The sequence below is a fragment of the Panthera onca genome, chromosome A1 (assembly GCF_046562875.1).
Source record: "Panthera onca isolate mPanOnc1 chromosome A1, mPanOnc1 haplotype 2, whole genome shotgun sequence".
In the NCBI taxonomy this organism is placed as follows: domain Eukaryota; kingdom Metazoa; phylum Chordata; class Mammalia; order Carnivora; family Felidae; genus Panthera; species Panthera onca.
This window is the reverse complement of record NC_138339.1, coordinates 97,823,357-97,849,960: the sequence shown is the minus strand read 5'-3', so window position 1 is coordinate 97,849,960 and position 26,604 is coordinate 97,823,357. Positions and strand designations below refer to the sequence as shown.

Here is a 26,604-nt window from a genome sequence, read left to right as displayed (position 1 = left end):
CACAGGAAGGGCGTCCCCCGCACGCCCGCGCGCCAACCCCGCCCTTGCCGGCCTCCGAACCCGCAGGCCCCGCCTCCGCCCGGGTCTCCCGCGTCTGGATGAGGCACTGGACTCTTAACAAAAGCCACTGGTCAGGCATGCTCGGCCTCTGTGGCGGCAGGCAGAGTCGCCAGGGGGTTTACCTCGGCCAGTCCCTGAGGTTCTCGGCCTCCCCCGATCAGCCATCGCAACATCCGGGCAGCGGCAGCTTCTCGCTGGGCCCAGGACCCAGTCAGCCTGAACTCTGTGCGGGGCTCAGCCTTCTATCTCCTGGGCAGCAGCGCAATGGAGACACTAATACTTGCCGCCCCAGACTTGGCCTGGCAACGAAGAAGTACAAGGCGAAGCCCAAAGAAGAGGGAATATTTGTGTCCTCAAAGCGCTGCTCTACTCAGACAGAGAGGCTTGGTTTGGGGCAGCCAAAAGCTAGAATGGCGGAGGGGATTCAGAGGCACGCGTAGCACCCAGTGCGCACGCGCGGAGGCCTCGCCAGGTTAGCGCTCGGAGTTTAGGTAGCTTCAGCGGCCCCTGGTGGACATACGTAACACAGCACTTGGAGCCCGGAGAGCAACCAGTACCAACAGCCTCCTCCTTCTTGGTTGGCTTTTGACCTTCACTTGGCTGGGAGGCTAGAAAACTAACCTCTCCAACCCCCTGGTTTCCTAAAGAACTGGCTAGAGAAGGTGTACTTCAGTAGATTCTGCATCTGGACAAATCCAGTGGCACGTGTGTACACCAGAATAAATCTGACCAACATTTATTGTGTGCTGTAGTAGAGGTGCTAAGTAAGGCTTTACATAAATTCTCATGGTAAGGCTATAATGCCTATTTCATTACAAAAAAAAAAAAAAGCCCGAAGCTCTGAAAAATCAGTAGTTTATCTAAGTGACTACACTGAAAATGGAATACAATCTCCATGCTGCTCCAAAACTACTGCTCTTGACTTTCTAACCCAGAATCTCCCTAAATAATAGAAGGCACTTTAAATCGTCTGTTGTGACTACTAGATTTTCTTAGGCATTCAAAGGGTTGTGGTCCTCTACTCTGGCTGCCTATCAAAATTATGAGGTAGCTTTTGAAAAACACACATTTCCAGCTTCCACCTCAGACTTACTAAAACAATCTCCATGGTTAGAACATAGGAATTAGGGTTTGGGGAAAGTTCTTCAGGTGATGAGTAGCAAGGTTTGAGGATCACTGGTCTAGGGACTACTAATACTTATGTCTGTAAAAGTTCATGCATATATTTGCATATGTGATGATTAGGTTCAAATGAGGGTCCTAGCAGTAAATTCTTATAGAGAACCTACCACAATTGTCCCAACCACTGCATTAATTCAAAAACATGTACTGGGTACAGATGCACCAAGATCCCAAAAGCAGTAAAATTGCTGCTCTCTAGGATCAAAGCAAAATGTACTGGACACCACTAATAGAGGGCCATACCCTCTACATGAAGGTATGTTGGCTATAGGCAGCTGATCAATGTAACTACCAGTCCCTGGAGAACTGGAATCTTCTGTGATTCATCTTTGTATTCATTGTGAATGCACTTGACAAAGGAACACTCAAAAAGGTCAGGAAAAGGTTGCCCTCAGTGTGCTAGCCCAAAATTGTAGTCTGTATGCAAATAAAGATAGACTGAATAGAGACTGACTAGCCCCTAGTAAAGGGGGACTCATCTTAAGTGAAACAAAACCCAGAAACACCAGGATTTGGGTCCTGGAAGGTCAATCTTCAAATCAGGCAACATGGTTGCCCACGTAGACTAAATTTTATCCTTCTGAGTTTCCATATTCTTGGTGGGGAAGGGGTTCCCACTGCCTCGTTAGTCTGATCTCAGAACACTTTTCTGGTCTCTAAAGCACTGGTCCATGGATGAAGATTTTCTCCCTTGGTTCCTTTTAGGGCAGCTGAGAAAGAAATTTATAAAAGATTCTATGAGAGTGACCTCGGAGAAACTGGAGGAGTAGGAAGCACCAGGAATCCCCTCTCTCTACCTAGACAACAAGTGTACTGGCAGACTTAATATAAACTATTTTGAAGCTCTAAATTATATTTAAAAGTTTGCAGCTTTCAGGGGAAATCTTGGCTAGCACAGAACCTGGCCATCATTGTTTCAATCCCTATTGACTATAGCTGCTTACAGGGCATTTAAAGGAATAACACATCTTTACGTTTCTTCCCTGCCCTTTTCCTTATTTTGGGCCTTATATTAATTTAAAGATTAAGTCATTCAAAAGCAACCACATACATAGAGAAATTTAGAAACCCACATGTGCACAGGGAAAGACACTGGCTTAAAAAAAGACATGAGGAGACCTTGAGCTTTCAACTCAAGCTAATCCCCAACACAGAGACACCTTTCAACACTCAAAAAACAAAAACAAAAACAATCAAAAAACATCAAATTCTGGGGAAGGAGGGAAATCTGATTTCCAAAGTTGACACATTAAAAGATTCAAATGTCCAGTGTTTTCAAAAAACAAAAAACCAAAGGCATACAAAGAATCAAAAAGTATGGCTCATTCAAAGGAGCAAAATTAATCGACAGAACTGACCCTGAAAAGCCTAGACACTGAGATTACTAGACAAAGACTTTTTTAAAACTGTCTTTTTATTTTTATGTTTATTTATTTATTTTGAGGAAGAGACTGAGAGAAGAGAGTGGAGAAGTGGCAGAGAGAAAGAGGAAGAGAGAGAATCCCAAGCAGGCTCTACACTATCAGCACAGAACCTGATGCAGGACTCAATCTCACAAACTGTGAGGTCATGACCTGAATTGAAAATAAGAGTTGGATGCTTAAGTGACTGAGCCACCCAGGAGCTCCTAAAATTGTCTTTTTAAAGACGCTCAAAGGGGGTGCCTGGGTGGCTCAGTCGGTTAAGCGTCTGACTTCGGCTCAGGTCATGATCTCGCGGTCCGTGAGTTCGAGCCCCACGTCGGGCTCTGGGCTGATGGCTCAGAGCCTGGAGCCTCCTTCCAATTCTGTGTCTCCCTCTCTCTCTGCCCCTCCCCCATTCATGCTCTCTCTCTGTCTCAAAAATAAATAAACGTTAAAAAAAAAATTTTTAAAGAAAAAAAAATAAAGACGCTCAAAGAAGTACAGGAAGACAGGGACAAAGGAAAACAATGCATAAACAAGATCAGAATATCAATAAAGAGAAATACATTATAAAAAGGAGCCAAAAGGGGCACCTGGGAAGGTTCATTCCATTTTCTCCAATCTCTCATGTCACAGACTCCAAGATATCCCATAACAATGGTGGCGGCAACAGTGACTACCAAGAGGAGATCACAGGAGCCAAAATCCTGAAGGAAAAGAAACTTCTTCATTTGATGAAGTTAAGGCAGCAAGATGGTGGGTCCAAAGCTTTTTATTGCTCTTTTCCCCTCTGTCTGTTCACCAGACAGAGGTGGAACAATGATGGAAGTAGGTGGTTTCTGACCAGAGATCCAAAGAACCTGGAAGTACTAGAGAGATAGCAGAAAGGGAAAACTCCATAAAATATTGAATTAAACTCCAGGGCTCACTTCTCTCACCTGAATATGCATCGATCTTATTCTAATTAGCATACGAAAGACACTGAGAACTAAGCTAACAATTTCACTCAATCCAAGACTAATTACTAGGTGGTACACACATAGGACAAATTCAACTAACACTGCAAAAGCTTAAACTGAGCCAATATTGGAATCACAGTCACAGGTTGGAACTTGTATCTAAATCTAGCCAGGTAAACTACTAAAAAAAAATCCCAACATTCTCTTTAGGAGTTAAATAAAACCATTTTTTAGTGTCATATTTCAAAGGCCCAGAAATACAATCCAAAATTATTTGGCATATGAAGAAATACAAAAATCTCAACTCACATGGGAAAACACAATCAACAGCTGTCAATGACACGATGACACAGATGCCGAAATTATCTGACAAAGACTTTAAAGAGCTACTATAAAACTTTAAATGGCAATTGTGAACATTCTTGAAACAAATGTTAAAATTCGAAACATCAACAAAGAAATACAATATATAAAATAGAAGAACCACAGAAATTAAGAATGGAAAATACAATGATCAAAATCAAAAACTCACTGTATAGACTCAATAGCAGAATACAGATGTTAGAGTAAAGAATCATGAACTTGAACAGAGAAAACCAATGAAACTAAAATCTGGGTTTTTTTTTTAAGATCAATAAAATTGATAAACCTCAAGCAAGACTGACAAGAAAGGAGAAAGAAAGAAACTAATTAGCATTAAAGGGAATGAAAAAGAGGATATTACTACAGACCCTACTGACATAAAAAGATAATAAGAGAATATTATAAATAGCTCTATACACAGATTTCACAACTTAAAAGAAAAGAACCAATTTCTCAAATAACAAAAACTACTAAAACTCATTCAAGCTCAAAGAGATAACTTAAGTAGTTCTATAACCATTAACAAAATTGAATTCATAGTTTAAAATGTTCTGAAAAAGAAACTTCAAGGCCCAGATGGCAAATATTAATGAAAATCTCAAGAGTATTTCTTGTAGAAAGACAAGCTGCTTCTAAAACTTTACAAGGAAGAAAAGGGAACTGGAACACACTGTGAGACATTTTGTTATGAATGGAGGATCCTCAAAATTGTACAATTTAAAATCTTATGGTAATTGATCTCAAAGAACTTACAGTAGATTTTTAGGTTACCCTTGAGGAGATTCTTGTATTTTAAGAAGAAACAGCTGAAGAGTAACAAATGCTCACACAAATTAGTATTGAGTAAGTTTAAGGAGTAAGTTCTAAGAAAATCTGGTTAAAAAATAATCATCAGAGTTCTGGAGATTGATGACACAACAATGTGAATGTACTTAACACTAGTGAACTCTGCATTTCAAAACAGTTAAGATGATAAATTTTATATTATGTTTATTTTACACAATTTAAAATAAAAAGTGACATCATCAACATTAAGGAATAAGTTTTCTACCATCTTCCCCCCAACTAGCACTGATTTAGATAATCACCCATGGAGGTGAGTACCTCTGTGAAACTCTGGGAGTCCAGCAGAAAAGTTTCAGCATACCACCAGAGAAAAAAAAAAAATCCAAGATTAGACACATTCAAGAGGGTAAAAGGAACAGTTTTACTTTACCCACATCATCCTGCCCCCAAGATGGCATATCTCAGTGACAAAAAAAAAATCTTGTTGGCCTATGATTTCACCAATGGAGAAAACTGAAAGCACATCAGTGAGTTCCAATTTTCCCTAACTGTGCAAGACACTGTCAAAGGGAACCACTTCTTTCTTGTCCCATTTAGAATACCGAAGTCTGCTGCACAGCTGCGGGCTAGGGAGTGGCTGGGAGAAGAGCAGCCAATGCTCTCAGAGAGCATGAAACACATGGGGATCCTATGAAGAATCTACACATTACTGGAATCCCAGAGAAGATAGTGGGAAAAGAGCAAAACGCTTGTTTCAAGAAATAATGGCTGAGAAATTCCCAAATCTGGGGTGAGATCTGGATAACCATATTCATGAAGCTAAAAGGTCTTCAATTAATTTCAACCCAAAAATATCTTCCCCAAGGCACAAAGTGATAAAACTCTGAAACCAAAAACAAAGAAAATCTAAAACCAACAAGAGAAAAAAATAGTTCATGTATAAGGACATCCTCATAAGGCTATCAAATTTCTCAGCAAAAATCTTATAAGACTAGGAGAGAATGGGATATTATGTTCAAAGTCCCGTAAGGAAAAAAAAAAAACTGCCAACCAAGAGTACTTTATCTGGCAAAGCTGTCCTTAAAAAATGAAGAAGGGACAAATACCTTTCCAGACAAACAAAAGATGAAGAAGTTTAACACCACTAGACTTGCCTTACCCAAAAATGCTGAGAGAAGTTCTTCAAGCTGAAATAAAACAAGAAATTAGCTTTCCCAATTTCAGTAATTAGTAACAGAGAACCATAAAGCAAAAAACACAGTGGTAATGGTAAGTATATAGTCAAATTCAGAATACTACTGTAAAATGGTAGTGTGTTAATCAACTCTAGTAAAAGGTTAAAGGGCTAAAGTATTAAAATTAACTATAGGGGCGCCTGGGTGGCTCAGTCGGTTAAGCGGCCGACTTCAGCTCAGGTCATGATCTCATGGTCCATGAGTTCGAGCCCCGCGTCGGGCTCTGTGCTGACAGCTCAGAGCCTGGAGCCTGTTTCAGATTCTGTGTGTGTCTCTCTCTCTGACCCTCTCCCGTTCATGCTTTGTCTCTCTCTGTCTCAAAAATAAATAAACGTTAAAAAAAAAAAATTTAAAATTAACTATAGTGGGCACCTGGGTTTGTCAGTCAGTTAAGTGCCTAACTTGGCTCAGGTCATGATCCCATGGTTCATGAGTTCAAGCCTGCATCAGGCTCTCTACAGTTAGCACAAAGCCCGCTTTGGATTCTTTGTCCCCCTCACTCTGCCGCTCCCCAGCTTGTTCTCTCTCTTTCTCTCTCAAAATAAATAAATAAAGACGTTAAAAAAATAAAATTACAATTAACTATAGTTAAAATAATTTATTAATGACTGCACAATACAAAAAGATGTGAACTGTGATATCAAAAACAAAATGTGGAGGAATTAAAGGGGAGAGTTTTATATGCAAATAAAGTTAATTCTTATCAGTTTAAAACAAACTATTATATCTACATGATGTTTTGTGTGAGCCTCATAATAACCAGAAAGCAAAAAAAGAGGAGAGAGACAAAAGATAAATAGAAGAAAAATCAAATCGTAACACTACAGGAAATCATCAATCTACAAAGAAAGGAACAGGGGGAGTTACAAAACAACCAGAAAAACAATTAATAAAATGGCATTAGTAAATCCTTACCTATCAATAATTTCTTTAAATGTAAATGAACTAAATTCTCCAATCAAAAGGCAGAGACTAGCTGAAGACCTAAGTATATCCTACCTACAAAAGACGGACTTTACTTTTTTTGTTGTTTATTTATTTTTTGAGAGAGAGAGACCGAGCACAAGATGGGGAGGGGCAGAGAGAGAGGGAGAGAGAGAATCCCAAACAGGCTCCACTCTGTCAACACAGAGTCTGATACAGGGCTCAAACTCACAAACCATAAGATCATGACCTGAGCTAAAAGCAAGAGTCAGCCACTTAATGGACTGAGCCACTGAAGCACCCCAAAAGACTGACTTTAGCTTTAAGGACACACAAAAACTCAAAGTGACAGGATGAAAAAAAAAGTTTCATTCAAGTGTAAACCAAAAGAGAGCAGGAGTAGCATACTTATAATAAAATGGACTTTAACACAAAACTTCGTCAACAAAAAAGGCCATTATATGATGATAAAGGGGTCAACTTCTCAAGAGGATATAAGAATTGTAAATATATATGCACCCAACATAGAAGCACCTAAAAAAATTAAGCAATACTAAAAGATTTGAAGGGAGAAATAGACAATACATACAATAACAGGGACTTCAATAACCCACTTTCAACAACAGATCATCTAGATAGCAAATTAATAAGAAAACACTGCAACTGAACTAAACTTTAAACCAAATGGACCTAACAGACTTATATAGAACATTCCATCTAACAGCAGCTGAATACACATTCTTTTCAAATGTACATAAAACATTCTCCAGGTTAGATTACATGTTAGGTCACAAAATAAATCTTAACAGATTTAGGAAGATTGAAATAGCAAATTTATGATTGCTGAAATCATACCAAGTATCTTTTCCAACCACACTGGTATTAACTAGAAACAAAAACAAGAGGAAAACTAGAAATTTCACAAATATGTGAAAATTAAACCACACACTCCTGAACACCCAATGAGTCAAAGAAGAAATGAAAAGTGAAATCAAAATACCTTGAAACAAACAAAAAAGGAAGCAACATAACAAAAATTATGGGATACACCAAAAGTAGTTCTAATAGAAAACTTCATAGTGATCAACACCTATATTTTAGAAAGGAAAGAAAAATCTCAAACAAACAACATTACAACTCAAGGAACTAAGACCAATGTTAATAGGAAGAAAGAAGTCACAAATATCAGAGCACAGATTAAAAAGATAGCGACCAGAAAAACAACAGAAAAGATCCATGAAACTAAGAATTGGTTTTTTAAAAAGGTAAACAAATTGACAAACTTTTAGCTAAACTAAAAAAAAAAAGACTCAAAATCAGAAGCGAAAGAGGAGATAATATAACTGATACCACATTAATACAAAGGATTACTATAAGAAACTACTATAAATAATTATATGCCAACAAACTGGATAGTCTAGAAGAAATGGATAAATTCCTAGAAACATACAACCTACCAAGACTAAATAATAGAAAATCTCAACAACGGTCCAATAATAAGGGAAATAGAATCAGTAATCAAAAAACTTGCCAACAACAACAAAAAAGCCAAAGATCAGATGATTTTACTTGTGAAGTCTACCAAATATATAAAAAGAATTAATGTCAATCCTTCTCAAACACTTCCAAAAAATTAAAGAGGAAACATTCCCAAACTCATTTTACAGGGCTAGCAATATCCTGATACCAAAGCCAGATAAAGTGACTACCAGAAAATAAAACTAAAAGCCAGCACTCCTGATGAACAGAGATGCAAAAATTCTCAACAAAATATTAGCAAACCAAATTGAACAGCACATTAAAACATCATATACCATGAGCAAGTGGTATTTATTCCTGGGATGCAAGGGTGGGTTGACATATGAAAATCAATAAATGTAATATTTATCAATAGAATGAAAGATAAAAATCATATAATCATCTCAACAGATAGAGAAAAGCATTTGACAAAATTCAATATCCTTTTTTCATAAAAACTCATGACAAATGGGGTAAGAAGGAATGTACCTCAACATAATAAAAGCCATACATGATAAGCCCACAAATAACATCATACTCAATGGTGAAAAGTTGAGAGCTTTTCCTCTAAGATCAGGAACAAAATAAAGGTGCTTACTCTTGTCACTTCTATTCAACACAATACTGGAAATCCTAACCAGAACAATTAGGCAAGAAATTAAAGGCATTCAAATCAGGGGGAAAAAAAAGTAAAATTGTCTTTGTTTAGAGATGATATGATCTTATATACAGAAAATTCTTAGGACTCCACCAAAAACTAATAGAACTAATTAGTTAGAATTTTAAAAATTCAGTAAACTTACATAATCCAAAATCATTGTTGAAAAAATAAGTTGCATCTCTATAACAACAGTAACAACAAACTATCAGAAAAAATCCCACTTGCAATAGAATCAATAACAATAAAATATCTAGGAATAAATTTAAGTAGGTGAAAGATCTATAAGACATCAAGAACTATAAGACAGTGAGTGATGAAAAAAATAGAAGACACAAATAGAAAGATACCCCATGTTCATGATCAGAAGAGCTGATATTGTTATGTCTATACTACTTAAAACCATCTATGAATCCCTATCAAATGCAATCCCTATCAAAATTCCAATGGCATTTTTCACAGAAATAGAACAAACCATTCTGAAATTCATATGGAATCACAAAAGACCCCAAATAGTCAAAGCAATATGGGGAAAGAAAAACAGAGCTGGAGGCATCACACTTCGTGATTTCAAACTACATTAGAAAGTTCGAGTAATCAAAACAGAATGGTACTAGCATAAAAATAGACACATAGACCAATGTACCAAAATTGAAAGCCCAGAAGTAAACCTTCACATATAAAGGTAACTTTAGTATTTGACAAGAGAGCCAAAAATACTCAACAGAGAAAGAAAAGTCTCTTCAACAACTGGTGCTTGAAAAACTGGTAAGTACATACAGAAGAATGAAACTGGACTCCTATCTGAAACCACTCACAAAAATTAACTTGAAATGAATTAAAGTCTTAAACGTAAGACCTGAAATCATCAAACTACTAAAAGAAAATAAGGGAAAAGCTCCTTGACATTAGTTTTGGCAATAATTTTTTTGGACATGACACCAAAAATATAAGCAATAAAAAACAAAATAAACAAGTGGGACCACATCAAACTAAAAAAGCACAGCAAAATAAACAATAAAAAAAATGAGAGGGCAATGTTTGTAATGGAGTAAAATACGTGCAAACCATCTATCTGATAAGGGGTAAATATTCAAATTATACAAGAAACTCATACAACTCAACTGCGTAAAAACAAATAATTTAATTTAAAAATGGTCAGAGGACCTGAACAGACATTTTTCTAAAGAGGACATACAATTTGACAATAAATTATATTTTTAAAAAATAAATAAATAAAAAGGACATACAAGTGGCCCACAGGTACATGAAATGATCCTCAACATCACTGATTAGCAGGGAAATGCGAAATCAAAACCACAATGAGAAGTCACTTCACACCTGTTAAAATGGTTATTATCAAAAAGTCAAGAAATAACAGGTATTGGTGAGGATGTGGAAAAAAGGAAACACTGTATACTGTTGGTGGGGATACAAATTGGTGCAACTACTATGGAAATGTCATGAAAATTCCTCAAAAAATTAAAAAGAACTATCACATGATCCAGCAATCCCTCCTCAGGGTATATATCCAAAGGAAATTAAATAATTATCTTAAAGGATATCCTCACTCCTATGTTCGCTGCAGCATTATTCACAATAGCCAAAACAAAGAAACAAACAACCTAAGTGTCCATTAAAATATGACTAAACAAAGAAATGGGACACACACACACACACATACACACACACACACACACGACTATTATTCAGCCATGAGAAAGGAGGAAATCCCTCCATTTGTGATAACATGGAAGAACCCTGAGGGTATTATGTTAAGTGAAATGAGTCAGACAGAGACAAATATATGATCTCATGTATATGTGGAATTTTTAAAAGCTGAATTCATAAAAACTAGAGTAGAATAGTGGTTGCCAGACACTTGGGGGAAACAGGGAGATGTTGGTCAAAGGGTACAAACTTCCAGTTATAAGACAAGTAAGTTCTGGGGATCTATGTAGAGCATGGTGACCATAGTTAACAACAGTGTATTATATACCTGAAAGTTGCTAAGACAGTAGATTTTAAATGTTCTCTCCACCAAAAAAAAAAAAAAAAAAAAAGATAATTATGTCAGGTGATAACTAACCTTACTAACCATTTTGTAATATATACGTGTATCAAATCATCACATTGTATACCTTACACTTAAAGTATGTTATGTGTAAATATATCTCAATAAAGCTGGAGAAAAAGAAAAAGAAGTATCACCATTTGTGGTAAGGTAAAAAAATTAAATTGCATTTTATGGATGTAAAAAATATGTATATACATAAAGTCAAATTGTACTAAGGGCTTACAACAAAAAACAAAACACACTGTCCAACCCATTCCCAGTGTTGCCTCCAAAAGCAACCACTTTGAAGGCTGTAGCTGCTCCTTTTTCAATTTACCTACATATTTCTGAAAATGTGCACACACTGCTATCTTTTGCTTTTATTTTTGTTCTCTTTGCATCATTTTGAGATCTTTGATTTCTTATGTTACATGAGGATTAACACTAACTGTAAACTTCACATTAAACTTCACATTAAACTTGCCTCATCTCACCACCGCAACTGTATTACCAATGTTCCTTTTTACCATCCTCTCAATAAATAACAAAGTTTTGGTTAAATCAATATTCAGTGTTTACAATCTTATGGCTGTGACATTTGATGGTAAATGTTGCTTACTCACTACTGACTCAAAGTAAAAGGATTTCATTCCTATGATGTAACTAGGTGTGGATCTCTTTATATTTATCTTGCTTGTATTTTATTGAGCTTCTTGTAGTTTATTGAGCTTCTTGGATGTGTAGATTAATGTTTTTCATCAAATTTGGGAAGTTTTCAGCCATATCTCTAAACACTTCTATTCCTTTATTCATTCTCATCCTTCTGATATTCATATTATATGTTGGGATGCTTAATGTGTCCCCCATTTCTCTGAGGTTCTGTCATTTTTTTCTTTTCTTTTTTTTTTTAGCTTACACAATTTATATCAACCTATTCTTCAGTTTGCAGATTCTTTTTTTCTGACAGTTCAAATCTGCTGTTGAAGCTCTCCAGTAACTTTTTCATTTTGGTTATTTAACTTTCCAAGTCCAAAGTTTCCTTTTCATTCTATTTTACAATTTTTGTCTCTTTATTGGTATGCTCTATTTGATGAGATGTTGTCATCACAGAATCTTTTACTTTTTTAAGGATAGCTTCCTTTAGCTCCTTGAACACATTTATAAAAGCTGCTTTGAACTCTGTGACATCCTATGTCTGGCATCCCTCATAGGTACTTTTCATTCATTCTTTCTTTTTTTAAAATTTATTTATTTAAATTCAAGTCAGCTAACATACAGTGCAGTATGGGTTTCAGGAGTAGAACCCAGTGATTGATCACTTACATATAACACCCAGTACGCATCCCAACAAGTGCCCTCCTTTTTAAAAAATTTTTTAATGTTTTATTTATTTTTGAGACAGAGACACAGCATGAGCAGGGGAGGGGCAGAAAGAGAGGGAGACACAGAATCTGAAGCAGGCTCCAGGCTCTGAGCTGTCAGCACAGAACTCGAACTCACGAACCACAAGATCATGACCTGAGCTGAAGTCAGACGCTTAACCGACTGAGCCACCCAGGCACCCCCAAGAAGTGCCCTCCTTAATGCCCATCTCCCCACCCACCTCCTCTCCAGCAACCCTCACAGGTAGTTTCTGTAAAACTGAACTTTTAGGTAATACAACTGTATCAACACTGGCTGCATATTTCTCTTTTTCTCTGGTGCTTATTTTTGTTGTTGTTTGCTTGTGTATTGATTTAGTGGTTAAACTAAATCACTAAGGTAATAGACTTGTGGTTAGTTTAACAGACTATTCCTCATGTTCCCCAAACATATCCAGGCTACATGCACAGTATGAAAATTCTTCTGTAGCTCATCAGAGGGCAGAGCCTTCAGTATGGGACAGTCATCATTGAATGTTCGGTTTCGGCAGGGCTCTCTTTGTCTCTTTCCCCAATTTTTCTTTTAAGTGTTCCGCCCCTTTTGGTATTACAACCAGCTGTTAGTCTCCACTAATCATAGGCTGATTGTTTCTGACAATGCCCCAAGTAATTTATACTTTAAAGTATGATCCAATAAAATTCAGACAAGGACAGTTTTTAAGGTCAGAATTTAAGGTTTGTTCTGTTCCCAGGAAAGCTCTTCTTAACTGCCTCTTTTCCTGGTTCTTTCTGGTGACTCTAAGATACCAGTTCCATTACATTTCTGGAGACCTCTCTCCTTAAAACTTCAAACTTCCTGCTCCCATCTGAGCAGGCCTGATGAATATCCGTCACCCTGGGGTACAGTTTGCCATCTTCCTGGAATTCCCTTTTTTCCCACAGGTCCCAGAAATTCCACTCCTATGTATATAACCAAGAAAAATGAAAACATGTCTTCACAGAAATGTGTACTTATAGCACATATTAATAACAGGTAAAAGGGAGCAAAAACTAAAAGTCCATCAATTGGATAAATAAAATGAAAATCCATAAATAGGATATTATTCAGCAACTAATAGGAATTAAATACTGATACATGCTACAACATGGATGAACCTTGAAAATATTATACTAAGGGAAGGTAGCCAGTCACAAAAGACCACCTACTGTATGACACGGAATAGGGAAATTTACAGAGACATAAAGTAGATTGGTGGTTGCTTAGGGCTGGGGGAAGTGGGTCAGAGCAATGGTAACTTTTTCTTGAGGTTGATAAACACATCTAAAATTGACTGTAATAATATGTGCACTTATCTGTAGATATATTAAAAAGCAATGAACTGTAGTACACCTTAAATGGGTAAACTGCATGTGACTTATATCTCAATCAAGCTATTTTAAAAATTCAAGCTATTAAAGATATTTATTGACAACTTCAAGTTGTCACTGAATCTTGCTACTCTACCAACATAGGTGAGTAACTCTTAAATAGAACCTGTGGAAGAACTTCCCCACACATCTCAATGACCAGGATTGGTTCCCCTTCTCATTTCTAAAAATCACTAGTATGAACTGGGATCACCACATTAAATGAGTTCATGATTTACCTCATGGCAGATGGGTAAATATCTAAACAAAATTAGAGTTCTGCCAAAACCAGTAAAGATGGTTAATAGCCATTGCATGGGCTAACAATAATCTTTACTACAAACTTACTTAACATTTTCAGGTTTCAATCCCTTTCTACTACCTTATGAGTTTAGCAAGAGAAAGAGCTACATTTTACAGATGATAGAACTGAGTCACAAACATGTGAAATAACTTAATCATGGTTAATGCTGTCTGTTAAGTAATGGAGCTAGGACTCAAACCCCGGTTTTTCTGACTCAAGATTTTAAAAAAGAATTTAAAAAACCATACCCCTATTAATTAGGATTTGTATTAAACAAAGTATCACTTATAATTTTTAGAACCTCCCTCTGAAAGATCCACTAGATCATAATTCTTATTTAAAGCTCTTTTTTATTTCCCCTTTAACAAATACAACCAGTTCCTTTTCTCCAGGTGACCTTTTTTCAACACACTCCATTGCACCAGTATATCCTGAGCTCTCACTCAAACAAGGAATTGTTCAGCTAAGGAATTTGTATTCCTACTAAAGAGTGTATTGTATACTTCATGGAATTAAGCAGAATGTAGAATTTTAAACGAAGTTCCTGGTCTCTATCTCTAATGGCTTTTCATTCATAATTACAGGATTTGTAATGAGTGCATTGGTGATGATAGAAATCCACCATAACATTTTCCATTGTGTGAATGAGCTTCAGACTTTTTTTAATGACTTATTAATCAACCACAGTCAGGCAATAGTGTATCACATTAAATCTCTGAACAACACAAGCAAAGAATTTTTATTTTCTGTGTATCTCGTGGAGTAATCTTTAGCAATATGAATCTATTCAAACATCTATCCACAGTTCTATCACATGTGCAGTTCTATTAGTAAAGGTCAGCTTAGGTTAGTTCACTGTCAGCAGCTAGAAAGTTGCAAGAATAGATTAGCTTAATTGCTTTATTGTTACTATCACTGTGCCTGTTTAGAATTCTGGTACATAAAACTTCTCAGATACTAAATCTCCATTTAGGTTACCAAGAAGAATTACTTAAGTTTGGATTCTTACCCACAAGCCACCCTAATTATTAATACTATAGATGAGCACATCATAAATCAGTAACAGGTAATGTGTATTATAATTACTTTATCACCTATTCCACTTCTACCATCCTTAGGGGTTCAGAAAGTTAATCAATCAATGAATACAATATTCCATTGAGCATACATAGCCAGTAACTGTCAATACAGAACAAGAATATTATATATTTAGCTAGGTTAAATGAGGAAAAACTAAAATGAATTTATAATTTTTCTGGTTTACTTGCTCATCGAGAACAGTAATTGTTTATAATCCCTTTTAATTATAGTAATTCTTAACTTTGTAACACACTAGAATCACCTGGAGAGCTTCAAAAAATTATAGTAGATTCCACCCAGAATATATGTAACTGGGATAGGGAGCAACCTGGGCATCAGATTTTTAAAAATTCACCAGATGATTTTAATATGCACCAAAAGTTCAGAAAAGCCATGCTCTGTAATTGTGTGTGTGCATACACACACGAGTATGCATGCTGGGAGTAGTTACAAAGAGACAAAGAACAATGTGAAGTTTTTAGGACATAAAATCAAGCCCCACGTTGGGCTCTGAGCTGGCAGCACAGAGCCTGCTTGGGATTCTCTCTCCTGCTCTCTCTGCCCCTCCCCTGCTTGTACTTTCTCTCTCTCTCTCTCTTCCATCTCTTTCTCTCACTCTCTGAAAATAAATAAACATTTAAAAAACTAAATAAATAATAAAATTGAGCTTGTGACCCCAAATTTCCTAGGAGTAAAAGCCTTATTAAAATTCTGAAAATAGAAGTCAGTAATTAATATATAAATACATTATCATATTGAACACTCACATATAATATTCTTGCTGTGTGCCAAGGCTTGTTTCAAAGCCCCAGGGAATCTTAAGTAGCAGTGGAAAATTTCTGATTAAGGCATAATAAAAAGGTTTATAAATTTCTTATTGATTGAAAGTAAAGGCTGCTTTAAGTAATTATGATTTTATTTCATAGATGTTGGCTAAAACACACTTAAGTGATTGGTATATAATAATATATACGAATTTGTTCCACTTCTATATTCTTGCAGTGATCAACTTCCTGTCAACTATATGTCATATGTACTTTTTTACATAGCTTTTTCTGTTAACCCCTAATTAATGAAACTTTATAAAGATTCCAGAGCCTAAGTCATGGAGTCATATCTTATTACTGCTTGGCAATCTACAGATCTGTGCACCTGCTCGTGATAGCCTGAATTCTTCATTGGCATTGCCTTTCTAATGTTGCTAGTGATCAGCATTTACCATATAACTAAATATAACTAAATTAGCTCTTAAACTTAAAATCTGTAATGCAACTTCTTCCTTCCAAGATTAGAAAATAACAGCAGAAAAATTCACAGTTGTCTAGATACAGCGCCATATCTCCAGATCCTAAAATGATCTTTTTCTCCAATTAGTTTCCCTGGGAACTAAATTACTATTCCTCATTCATCCACCTGCTTTCTTCCTCCTTACACTGAATGAAGGAATAGAAATTATTTTGCACACAATATTAAAGATGACATAAAGAAGTTGCTTAGTTTTTTTCCAAACTAGCCCTTTAAAAGGGCTATTTATACCTTTGTTCCTTTATAAAAATTTAAACATACATTAAAAGAACAATTTCCCAAAACTCAATAATTTCCACACAGTATTTGCCAGATTTTAAGTATGCTTTTTAAATGTTCATGAGCCCAATTTATTTTTCTAGCTCCTTCGATTACAAAAAGACCTTCCTCCCTCTACCCTGGGAATAGCCAAATTTTTATACCCTTTGCACATGCCCACAGATGGCTTTTATCAAACAATGACTGCTTAATAATTTATTTTCTTTATCTTGTTTTACAAAAACATTAATTTTTTTCTTTCTTTTACTGTAAGAGTTAAAGCTTCCCTACATGAGTTATGCTAATAGTTTTATATATTAGCATAATGGAAAAATAGCACTTCTTAAAAATTTTTTTCATAAAATTATAGCACAATTATAGAAAATTGGGAAAACATGAAAGGAAAGAGCACCTACAATCTTACCATAATTTACATGGTTCTTACCATTTTCATGGTTCCTTTCCAACCTTTCTTTCTGTACATTTATTTCTACACATAATCACACTGTACATTCACTTTTGTAACCTGTTTTTTCCAATTGCTACAATCTAAACAGTCTTCATGTTATTACATAATAGTTACAAATTGGAAAAAATCTAAATATCCAATAATAGGGAGTGGTTAAAATATGATAATATATATCAGAAAGATTGTCAAATGAGCCTTAAAAATGAGGATCCCTTATTCAAGAAATTTATATTTGTTGGCACTTAGTGGCATGTCAATAGATATTTGTTGAATATTAATGTCTACTATGTTAGAAGGTTATATAATGATAAGATTATATAATGATAAGCAAAAGTAGATAGACATGGTATTGGTACTCACAGAGCTTTTATATTTTATAGTCTTGTGAAAAAGATGATGAAATAACTACATTTATGGTTAGTGCTATATAAGAAAGGAGCATGGTTCTATGAAAGCAAACAATAAGGTAACCTGACTGACATGGAGTGATATGTTAAGATAAGCATCATTAATTAAAAATGTGACCTTTGGGGGTGCCTGGCTGACTCAGTTAACTGGAAGAGCATGCGACTCTTGATCTTGGGGTTGTGAAGTTGAGCCCCAAATTGGATGCAGAGATTACTAAAAAAAAAAAATAAACTTAAAAAAAGATGTGACCTTTGAACTGAGGTCTGAAAAATGGAAAGAAGTTAAGCAGCAGAATGGATAGAATTACATCTTCTTTATCCATTCATCAGTCAATGGACATTTGGTCTCTTTCCATAAATTAGCTATTGTCGACAATGCTGTTATAAACATCAGGGTGCATGTATCCCTTTGAATCAGTATTTTTGTATCTTTTGGGTAAATAGTAGTGCAATTGCTGGACCATAGGATAGTTCGATTTTTAATTTTTTGAGGAACCTCCACATTTCTTTCTAGAGTGGCTACACCAGTTTCCATTCCCACCAACAGTTTAAGAGAGTTCCCCTTTCTCCACACCCTCAACACCAGTTGTCTCCTGTGTTAACTGTAGTCATTATGATCAGTGTGAGGTGATATCTCATTCTAGTTTTGATTTGGATTTCCCTGATGCTAAGTGATGATGAGCATCTTTTCATGTGTCTGTTGGCTATGTGAATGTCTTCTTTAGAGATATGTCTGTTCATATCTTCTGCCCATTTTTAAATTAGGTTATTTGCTTTTGGGGCATTGAGTTTTAGAAGTTCTTTATATTTTTTCAATACTAACCCATTATCAGATATGTCATTTGCAAATATCTTCTCCCATGCCAAAGGCCTCCTTTCAATTTTATTGATAGTTTTCTTTGCTACACAGAAGATTTTATTCTTGAGTAAGTCCCAATAACTTATTTTTGCTTTTGTTTCTCTTACTTCAGGAGACCTATCTAGTAAGAAGTCGCAAACAGCCAAGGTCAAAGAGGTTGTTGCCTGTGTTTTCCTCTAGGATTTTGATGGTTTCCTGTCTCACATTATTAGGACTCTTATCCATTTTGAATTTATTTTTGTGTATGGTGGAAGAAAGTGGTCCAGTTTCTTTGTTTTGGATGTCGTTGTCCAGTTTTTCCAATACCATTTGTCGAAGAGACTTTTTTCCATTGGATATTCTTTCCTGCTTTGTTAAAGATTAGTTGACCATACAGTCGTGGGTCCATTTCTGGGTTTTCTGTTCTGTTCCACTGATCTATGTGTCTGTTTTTGTGCCAGTACTATACTGTCTTGATTACCACAGCTTTGTAATATAACTTGAAGTCCAGAATTGGGATGCCTCCAGTTTTGCTTTTCTTTTTCAAGATTGTTTTGACTATTTGGGGTCTTTTAAGAAACTTAACCACAAAATTTGAGAAGTGTTTCTTCTAGGTCTATGAAAAATGCTGTTGGTATTTTGACAGGGATTGCGTTAAATGTGTAGACTGCTTGGGACAGTATGGACCAATATTTGTTCTTCCAATTCATGATCATGAAATGTCTTTCCATTTCTTTGTGTCATCTTCAATTTCTTTCATAAGTGTTTTATAGTTTTTAGAATATAGATCTTTTTAGTTAGGTTTATTCCTAGGTATCTTATTTTTTTGGTGCAATTGTAAATGGAATTATTTCCTTAATTTATTTTCTTGCTTCTTCATAACTGGTATATAAAATGCAATAGATTTCTGCACACTAATCTTGTATCCTGCAACTTTGCTGAATTCATGTATCAGTTCTAGCAGGTTTTTGGTGGAGTATTTCAGGATTTGTACATAAAGTATCATGTCATTTGCAAATAGTCAAAGTTTTACTTTTTCTTTACCAATATGGATGCCTTTTACTTCTTTGTGTTGTTTGATTGCTGTGGCTAGGCCTGCCAAAACTATGTTGAAAGTAGTGAAAGTGAACATTCTTGCCCTATTGCTGAACTTAGGGGAAAAGCTCTCAGTTTTTCCCCACTGAGGACAATGTTAGCTCTGGGTTTTTCATATATGGCCTTTATTATATTGAGGTATGTCCCTCAAAACCTACTTTGTTGAGGATTTTTTAAAATAATGAATGGATGTTGTATGTTTTCAAATGCTTTTTATTTTAAGTTTATTTATTTATTTTTGAGAGAGACAGAGATAGCATGTGAGCAGGGGAGGGGAAGAGAGAGAGGAAAAAAGAGAGAATCCCAAGCAGGCTCTGGGCTCGAGCCCATGAAATCGTGAGATCATGACCTGAGCCAAAACCAAGAGTCAGACGCTTAACTGACTGAGCCATCCAGGCACCCCATCAAATGCTTTTTCTATGTCTACTGAAAGGATCACATGATTCTTATGCTTTCTCCCACTGATATAGTATATCATGTTGATTGATTTGTGAATACTGAACCACCCTTACAATCCAAGAATAAATCCCACTTGATTGTGGTGAATGATTTTTTTAATGTATTGTTTAATTCTGTTTGAAACTATTTTATTGAGGATTTTTTCATCCATGTTCATCATGCATATTGGCCTGTAATTCTCTCTCTCTCTCTCTCTTTGTGTAGTCTTTATCTGGTTTTGGTATCAGGGTAATGCTGGCCTCATTGAATGAATTTGGAAGTTTTCCTTCCTTTTCTACTTTTTTGGAATAGTTTGAAAGAATGGGTATTAACTCTTCTCTAAATGTTTAGTAGAATTCATCTGTGAAGTTTTCTGGTCCTGCTATTTTGTTTGTTGGGAGTTTTTTGATTACTGATTAATTTCCTTGATGGTTATTGGTCTGTTCAAATTTTATATTTCTTCCTGTTTTGGTTTTCGTAGTTTATGTTTCTAGGAACTTACCAATTTCTTCAAGGTTGTTCAACTTGTTGGCATATGGTTTTTCATAATATTCTCTTATTGTATTTCTGTGGTGTTGGTTGTTATTCCTCCTCTCTTATTTGATATTTGAGTCCTTTTTCTTTTTTTCTTGATAAGTCTGGCTAGAGAATTATCAATATTATTGATTTTTTCAAAGAACCAGCTCCTGCTTTCATTGATCTATTCTATTGTTTTTTAGTTTCTATGCCATTTATTTCTGCTCTAACCTTTAGCATTTCCTTCCTTCTGCTGGCTTAAGTTTTTGTTTATTGTTCTTTTCCTAGCTCCTTCAGGTGTAAGGTTAGGTTATTTGATATTTTTCTTGCTTCTTGAGGTCAGCCTGTATTGCTATAAATTTCCCTCTTAGAACCACTTTGGTGCATTCTAACGGTTTTGGACAGTTGTGTTTTCATTTTTATTTGTTTCCATGTACTCTTTTTTAAGTTTATTTATTTATTTTGAGAGAGTGTGAGTGAGCTCATGTGTGCACCAACAGGGGAAGGGCAGAGAGAGGGAGAGAGAGAACCCCAAGAACACTCTGTGCCATCAGCATGGAGCCTGACACAGGACTCAATCCCACAAACCAGGAGACCATGACCTGAGCCAAAATTAAGTGTTGAATGCTCAACCGACTGAGCCATGCAGTGCCCTATGTTTCCATGTATTTTCTGATTTCCTCTTTGGTTTTTCTGGTTGACCCATTCATTGTTCAGAAGCATGTTATTTAACCTCCATGTATTTTTGGTCTTTTCAGATTTTTTCTTGTTGTTGAATTTCTTTTTTAAATTTTTTTTAATGTTTATTCATTTTTGAGAGACAGAGCACGAGTGAGGGAGGGGCAGAGAGAGAGGGAGACACAGAATTCCAGAATTCAGGCTCCAGGCTCTGAACTGTTGGCACAGAGCCTGACACACGGTTCAAACTCAACCACGAGATCATGACCTGAGCCAAAGTCAGATGCTTAATTGATTGAGCCAGCCAGGCACTCCTCTTGTGGTCGACTTCTAATTTCATAGCATTGTGGCCAGAAAAGATGCATGTTATGACTCCAATCTTCTTAAATTTATTGAGGGTGGTTTTGTGGGCTAATATGTGATCTAGTCTGGAGAATGTTTTGTGTGCACTTGAAAAAAAATGTGTATTTTGTTCTTTTAGGATGGAATATTCTGAATATATCTTAAGTGCATCTGGTCCAGTGTGTCATTCAAAGCCAGTGTTTCCTTGTTGGTTTTATGCTTAGATGATCTGTCCAATGATGTAAGTGGAGTGTATAGTCCCCTACTAGTATTGTATTATTATCTATTAGTTCCTTCATGTTTGTTACTGTTTTATGTATTTGGGTGCTTCCATGTTGGGTGCATACATATTTACGGCTGTTATATCTTCTTGTAGGGCTGTCCTCTTTATTGTCACACAGTGTCCTTCTTTGTCTCTTGTTACATTGTTTTAAAGTCTATTTTGTCTGATACAGGTATTGCTACTCTGGCTTTCTTTTGACATCCATTTCCATGATAGATGTTTCTCCATCCCCTTACTTTGAATCTGTAGGTGACTTTAGGTCTAATATGATTCTCCTTTAGGCAGCTTATAGATAGGTCTCTTTTTTTTTTAATCCATAGGACATTAATTTTTGTATTCACTTTACTAAGTAATTAACATTATATTAAATTGAAGGTACAGGTTGCTATTTAACTCTAAGTACTTAGTCTTTGTTCTTTCCAAATTTAACCTACCCACTGCTGTATCAAATTATCTCTAACTTAATGTACTAAGAAATTCAAACAAAATATTTATTGAGACATAATTATTTAAGATTCAACTTGAAAATAGCTTCTTGTGAAAGCTTAGAGCAGATTTAAAATTTGTGTCTAAAACAATACTGATAAATAGCCTGGTTTGCATCTAGATTAAGTAATTTCCAAGCTTTTTAAAATCTTTTCTTTTTCATCTTTATTAAATAAGTTTGTATTTTTATGTTAAATATGCATCCCATGCCAAAAATGTTCCAATTCTGGGCATGTACCTTAACTTTTTCATGAGTTTTTAGCTATAACTTTCATGGTAACAAAAAATATGAAATCTTTTCTGGTATCTATCATATACAGACACATACAAAAAAGGTATCACATTCAAAATTCTAGAAGATTAGTTAATCTAAGACCCTGGATTACTCACTGAAAATATTAAAGCACTTTACTTTTTCAATATATTTCAATATGTGTTTCTAGTACATTACTTTTTTTATTTTTTAGCAAATTAAAGAAAAACAACTTTAAAAATTTAGCTCCCTAAATTACTTTCCTTGAAGTCTCTTAGAGTGTTATTTTCAGAGTATCCATGCATAGCCTCACTGGGAAAAAATGCCTAATTGAAGAACTAACAATCATAAGAGAAAGCCAGGATAATTATCTATCTCGGACTTTTGGTGTGAGATCATTCTCTGACTGGGTTCCAGGCCCATTTAGAATGCTTTGATTAAATAAAATCAGATTTGTTAATTTAGAAACCACAGATATAAGGTGAAAAATATCTACTCTAATTAATAAGTGTACATTGACAATATCTTAGTAATTGCTTTGGCATTATTCTAGAGTCCAAATGCTTCTATGCTAGGACTGATAACAGTATTTTTGTCTAAAGATCTTTAAACTCTTTTCCACCATTAACCCATTAATTTTCACACTTTCTCTGTGAGGCAGTAAGATATAAGTATGGTTAGCTTAATTTTCCACATGAAAAAATCAAATCAACCACAAATGAATTTCCTAAAAGTCACACATGCAGTGAAACAGAGCTCAAAGACTGGAAACTCAACTGAGTAAGAAGTGCTTTAAACACTGGTATACACAGAATGACCATCTCCATCACCAAATTTACTAGCCTTATTCCCTTGTAATCAAATCTTTCGTCACTTTCTCCCATCCTGCTCCTCCTCTGCTGCTGATCCATCCTGGAAAGAAACTTTCTTTCACATCTGAACCCCATAAAACTGCAGGTCACTTTGCTCCCTATTCCCCATCATTACGGAGTATGCCATAGGTATTAAAAAGACCCACTCGTAGGTAAGTGGGTTCAGATAATATTTGAGGGGATTATACGTAGTAGTATTTAACATAGCAATACCTAACGATAGTCTTTATTAAAAAGAAAAAAACAGCAGAGAATTTGGTTTTATAATGGAGTTTAGAGTCTGACAAACTTGGATATTAATCCACTTCTGCCACTTGCCCTGAATTTAAACAATTTACTTATTAACCTTTTTGAACCTCAGCTTCCTCACCTGTAACATGGAAATCTATTTCTTTGTAGGTTTGTTAATATAATTGCTAAGATTATATAAACCATGAGCATTATATAAAATACCTAAGATGTTACTGGAATTTAATTTTTAAAAAAGCCAGCAGTTTTCAGGAGAATTGAACAAATGGAATTATTTGGACTACAATCTTTGGAGTCATGATATCTGACTATCTTATACTGTCCCAAATAATTAGATAATTACTTCATTTTCCATTTTATGTTCTTAATATACACCTTACTATATAATGTATACCTATAACTGTTATAAACTTATTTCTGTCCATCCATCTATATAGCAGGAAAATGATTAGTTGTTATAACCATTCTCCAATGAGGAAAAAATATCATCAAACTGTACTCTTCTAGACAACTCAAATTCTCCCGGTTTCTACATGCCCTTGTTTAATTGCTCCCACCTACCTTAATTATCAGCCTGGGTGCAACCATGGACTACCAAAATTCAGGACTTTGAGGTAGGGATTCTGATAAGGCAGATGGGCTGAGTATAAAGAAAAAATTATGGACAGGGGCCCCTGAGTGGCTCAGTTGGTTAAGCATCTGCCTTCAGCTCAGGTCATGACCTCATGGTTTGTGAGGTCAAGCCCCACCTTTGGCTCTGTGCTGACAGCTCAGAGCCTGGAGCCTGCTTTGGATTCTGTGTGTGTCTCTCTCTCTGTCCCTCCCCCATTCATGCTCTGTCTCTTTCTCTCTCACTAATAAACATTAAAAAAAACTGTGGATAAAATGACAAGACACAATCATAGCATTTTTGAGATTTGAAATTTGAGAACTGAAAAGGGCCTTTGTAATAATTCACCAAATCTCCTTTTCCACGGATGAGGAAACTAAATTATGACCAAACCCAGAACCTGGAATTGAAGTTGTAATCCATTACTCATTCAATTTTATCACTTGATGCCTTTTCTTACTTACTCACTACAAAGACTCATAAAAGACCTCTAATCCGCAAGCATGCTAAGGTGAAGTGAAGTGAAATGGAGAAAGGTGAGGAGGGGAGAAAATAGATTAGAAAGAAGTATGTTGCCTGGGCAACTCTCCATTTAAAAAAATACTCATAACTACCTGAAAATATACATTCTTCATCCTTGTAAATCCCCCATGCCTCCACAACACCTCACTGGCTGCAACTCGTTAATACCACCTGAGTTTCTAGTCCTCGATCCCTAACCTGTGGAGGTTTTATATGCCAGAAGACTCTGGCTACCCTATGAGTCTAGACCAAACAAATTGGTATTGCCCCTAGGCTCCCTATTATCCCCCCAAATTCTCTTTAGGATACAAAATATTTGGTTCCCTAGATAATAATGGGGAGAAACCACCCATCAGCCCAATAAAAATGTTGTATCAAAACTACAAACATTAATTCCAAGTGAGTGAACCGGGGATGATGGCGGCGTAGGAGGACGCTGGGCTCACCTCGCGTCCTGCTGATCACTTAGATTCCACCTACACTTGCCTAAATAACCCAGAAAACCGCCAGAGGATTAGCAGAACGGAGTCTCCGGTGCCAAGCGCAGACGAGAGGCCCACGGAAGAGGGTAGGAAGGGCGGAGAGGTAGTGTGCGCTACACGGACTGGTGGGAGGGAGCCGGGGCGGAGGGGCAGCCTGCCAGCCAAGCAGAGCCCCCGAGTCTGGCTGGCAAAAGCGGAGGGGCCTGACGGACTGTGTTCCGACAGCAAGCTCGACATAGCGTCTGGGAGGTCGTAAGTTAACAGCTCTGCTCAGAAAGCGGGAAGGCTGAAGGACAAAGGGAGGGAGAGCTGCTGAGCCCCCGGACGGCAGAGCTCAGCCTGGCGGGGAACAAAGGCGCTCGCCAGCGCCATCTCCCCCGCCCATCCCCCAGCCAAAATCCCAAAGAGAACCAGTTCCTGCCAGGGAACTTGCTCGCTCCGCGCAAACACCCAACTCTGCGCTTCTGCGGAGCCACCACTCTGGCAGCAGATCTGACTCCCTCCCGCTGCCACAGGGCCCCTCCTGAAGTGGATCACCTAAGGAGAAGCGAGCTAAGCCTACCCCTCCTGCCCCTGTGCACCTTGCCTACCCACCCCAGCTAATACGCCAGATCCCCAGCACCACAAGCCTGGCAGTGTGCAAGTAGCCCAGACCAGCCACGCCACCCCACAGTAAATCCCGCCCCTAGGAGAGGGGAAGAGAAGGCACACACCAGTCTGACTGTGGCCCCAGTGGTGGGCTGGGGGCAGACATCAGGTCAGACTGCGGCCCCGCCCACCAACTCCAGTTATACACCACAGCACAGGGGAAGTGCCCTGCAGGTCCGCACCACTCCAGGGACTATCCAAAATGACCAAACGGAAGAATTCCCCTCAGAAGAATCTCCAGGAAATAACAACAGCTAATGAACTGATCAAAAAGGATTTAAATAATATAACAGAAAGTGAATTTAGAATAATAGTCATAAAATTAATCGCTGGGCTTGAAAACAGTATAGAGGACAGCAGAGAATCTCTTGCCACAGAGATCAAGGGACTAAGGAACAGTCACGAGGAGCTGAAAAGTGCTTTAAACGAAATGCAAAACAAACTGGAAACGACGACAGCTCGGATTGAAGAGGCAGAGGAGAGAATAGGTGAACTAGAAGATAAAGTTATGGAAAAAGAGGAAGCTGAGAGAAAGAGAGATAAAAAAATCCAGGAGT

At 36.7% G+C, this 26,604-nt stretch overlaps 1 protein-coding gene across 7 annotated transcripts in view; it reads right to left on the bottom strand.

Annotated features, from left to right (window-relative positions):
- The window catches only part of WDR41 (WD repeat domain 41), a 196,399-nt gene that overhangs the window by 49,624 nt on the left and 120,171 nt on the right, over nt 1–26,604 (bottom strand). The window contains exon 1 of one of the 7 annotated variants that reach the window (XM_078448772.2): nt 24,347–24,476. The exons of 5 other annotated variants lie outside the window; for them this stretch is intronic. In XM_078448772.2, the coding sequence (XP_078304898.1) occupies nt 24,347–24,373 (27 nt within the window). In that variant the 5' untranslated portion in view covers nt 24,374–24,476. Of the gene's footprint in view, nt 1–182; nt 526–24,346; nt 24,477–26,604 lie in introns of those variants that run through there. One more of the 7 variants, XM_078448766.2, reaches the window with a different exon arrangement.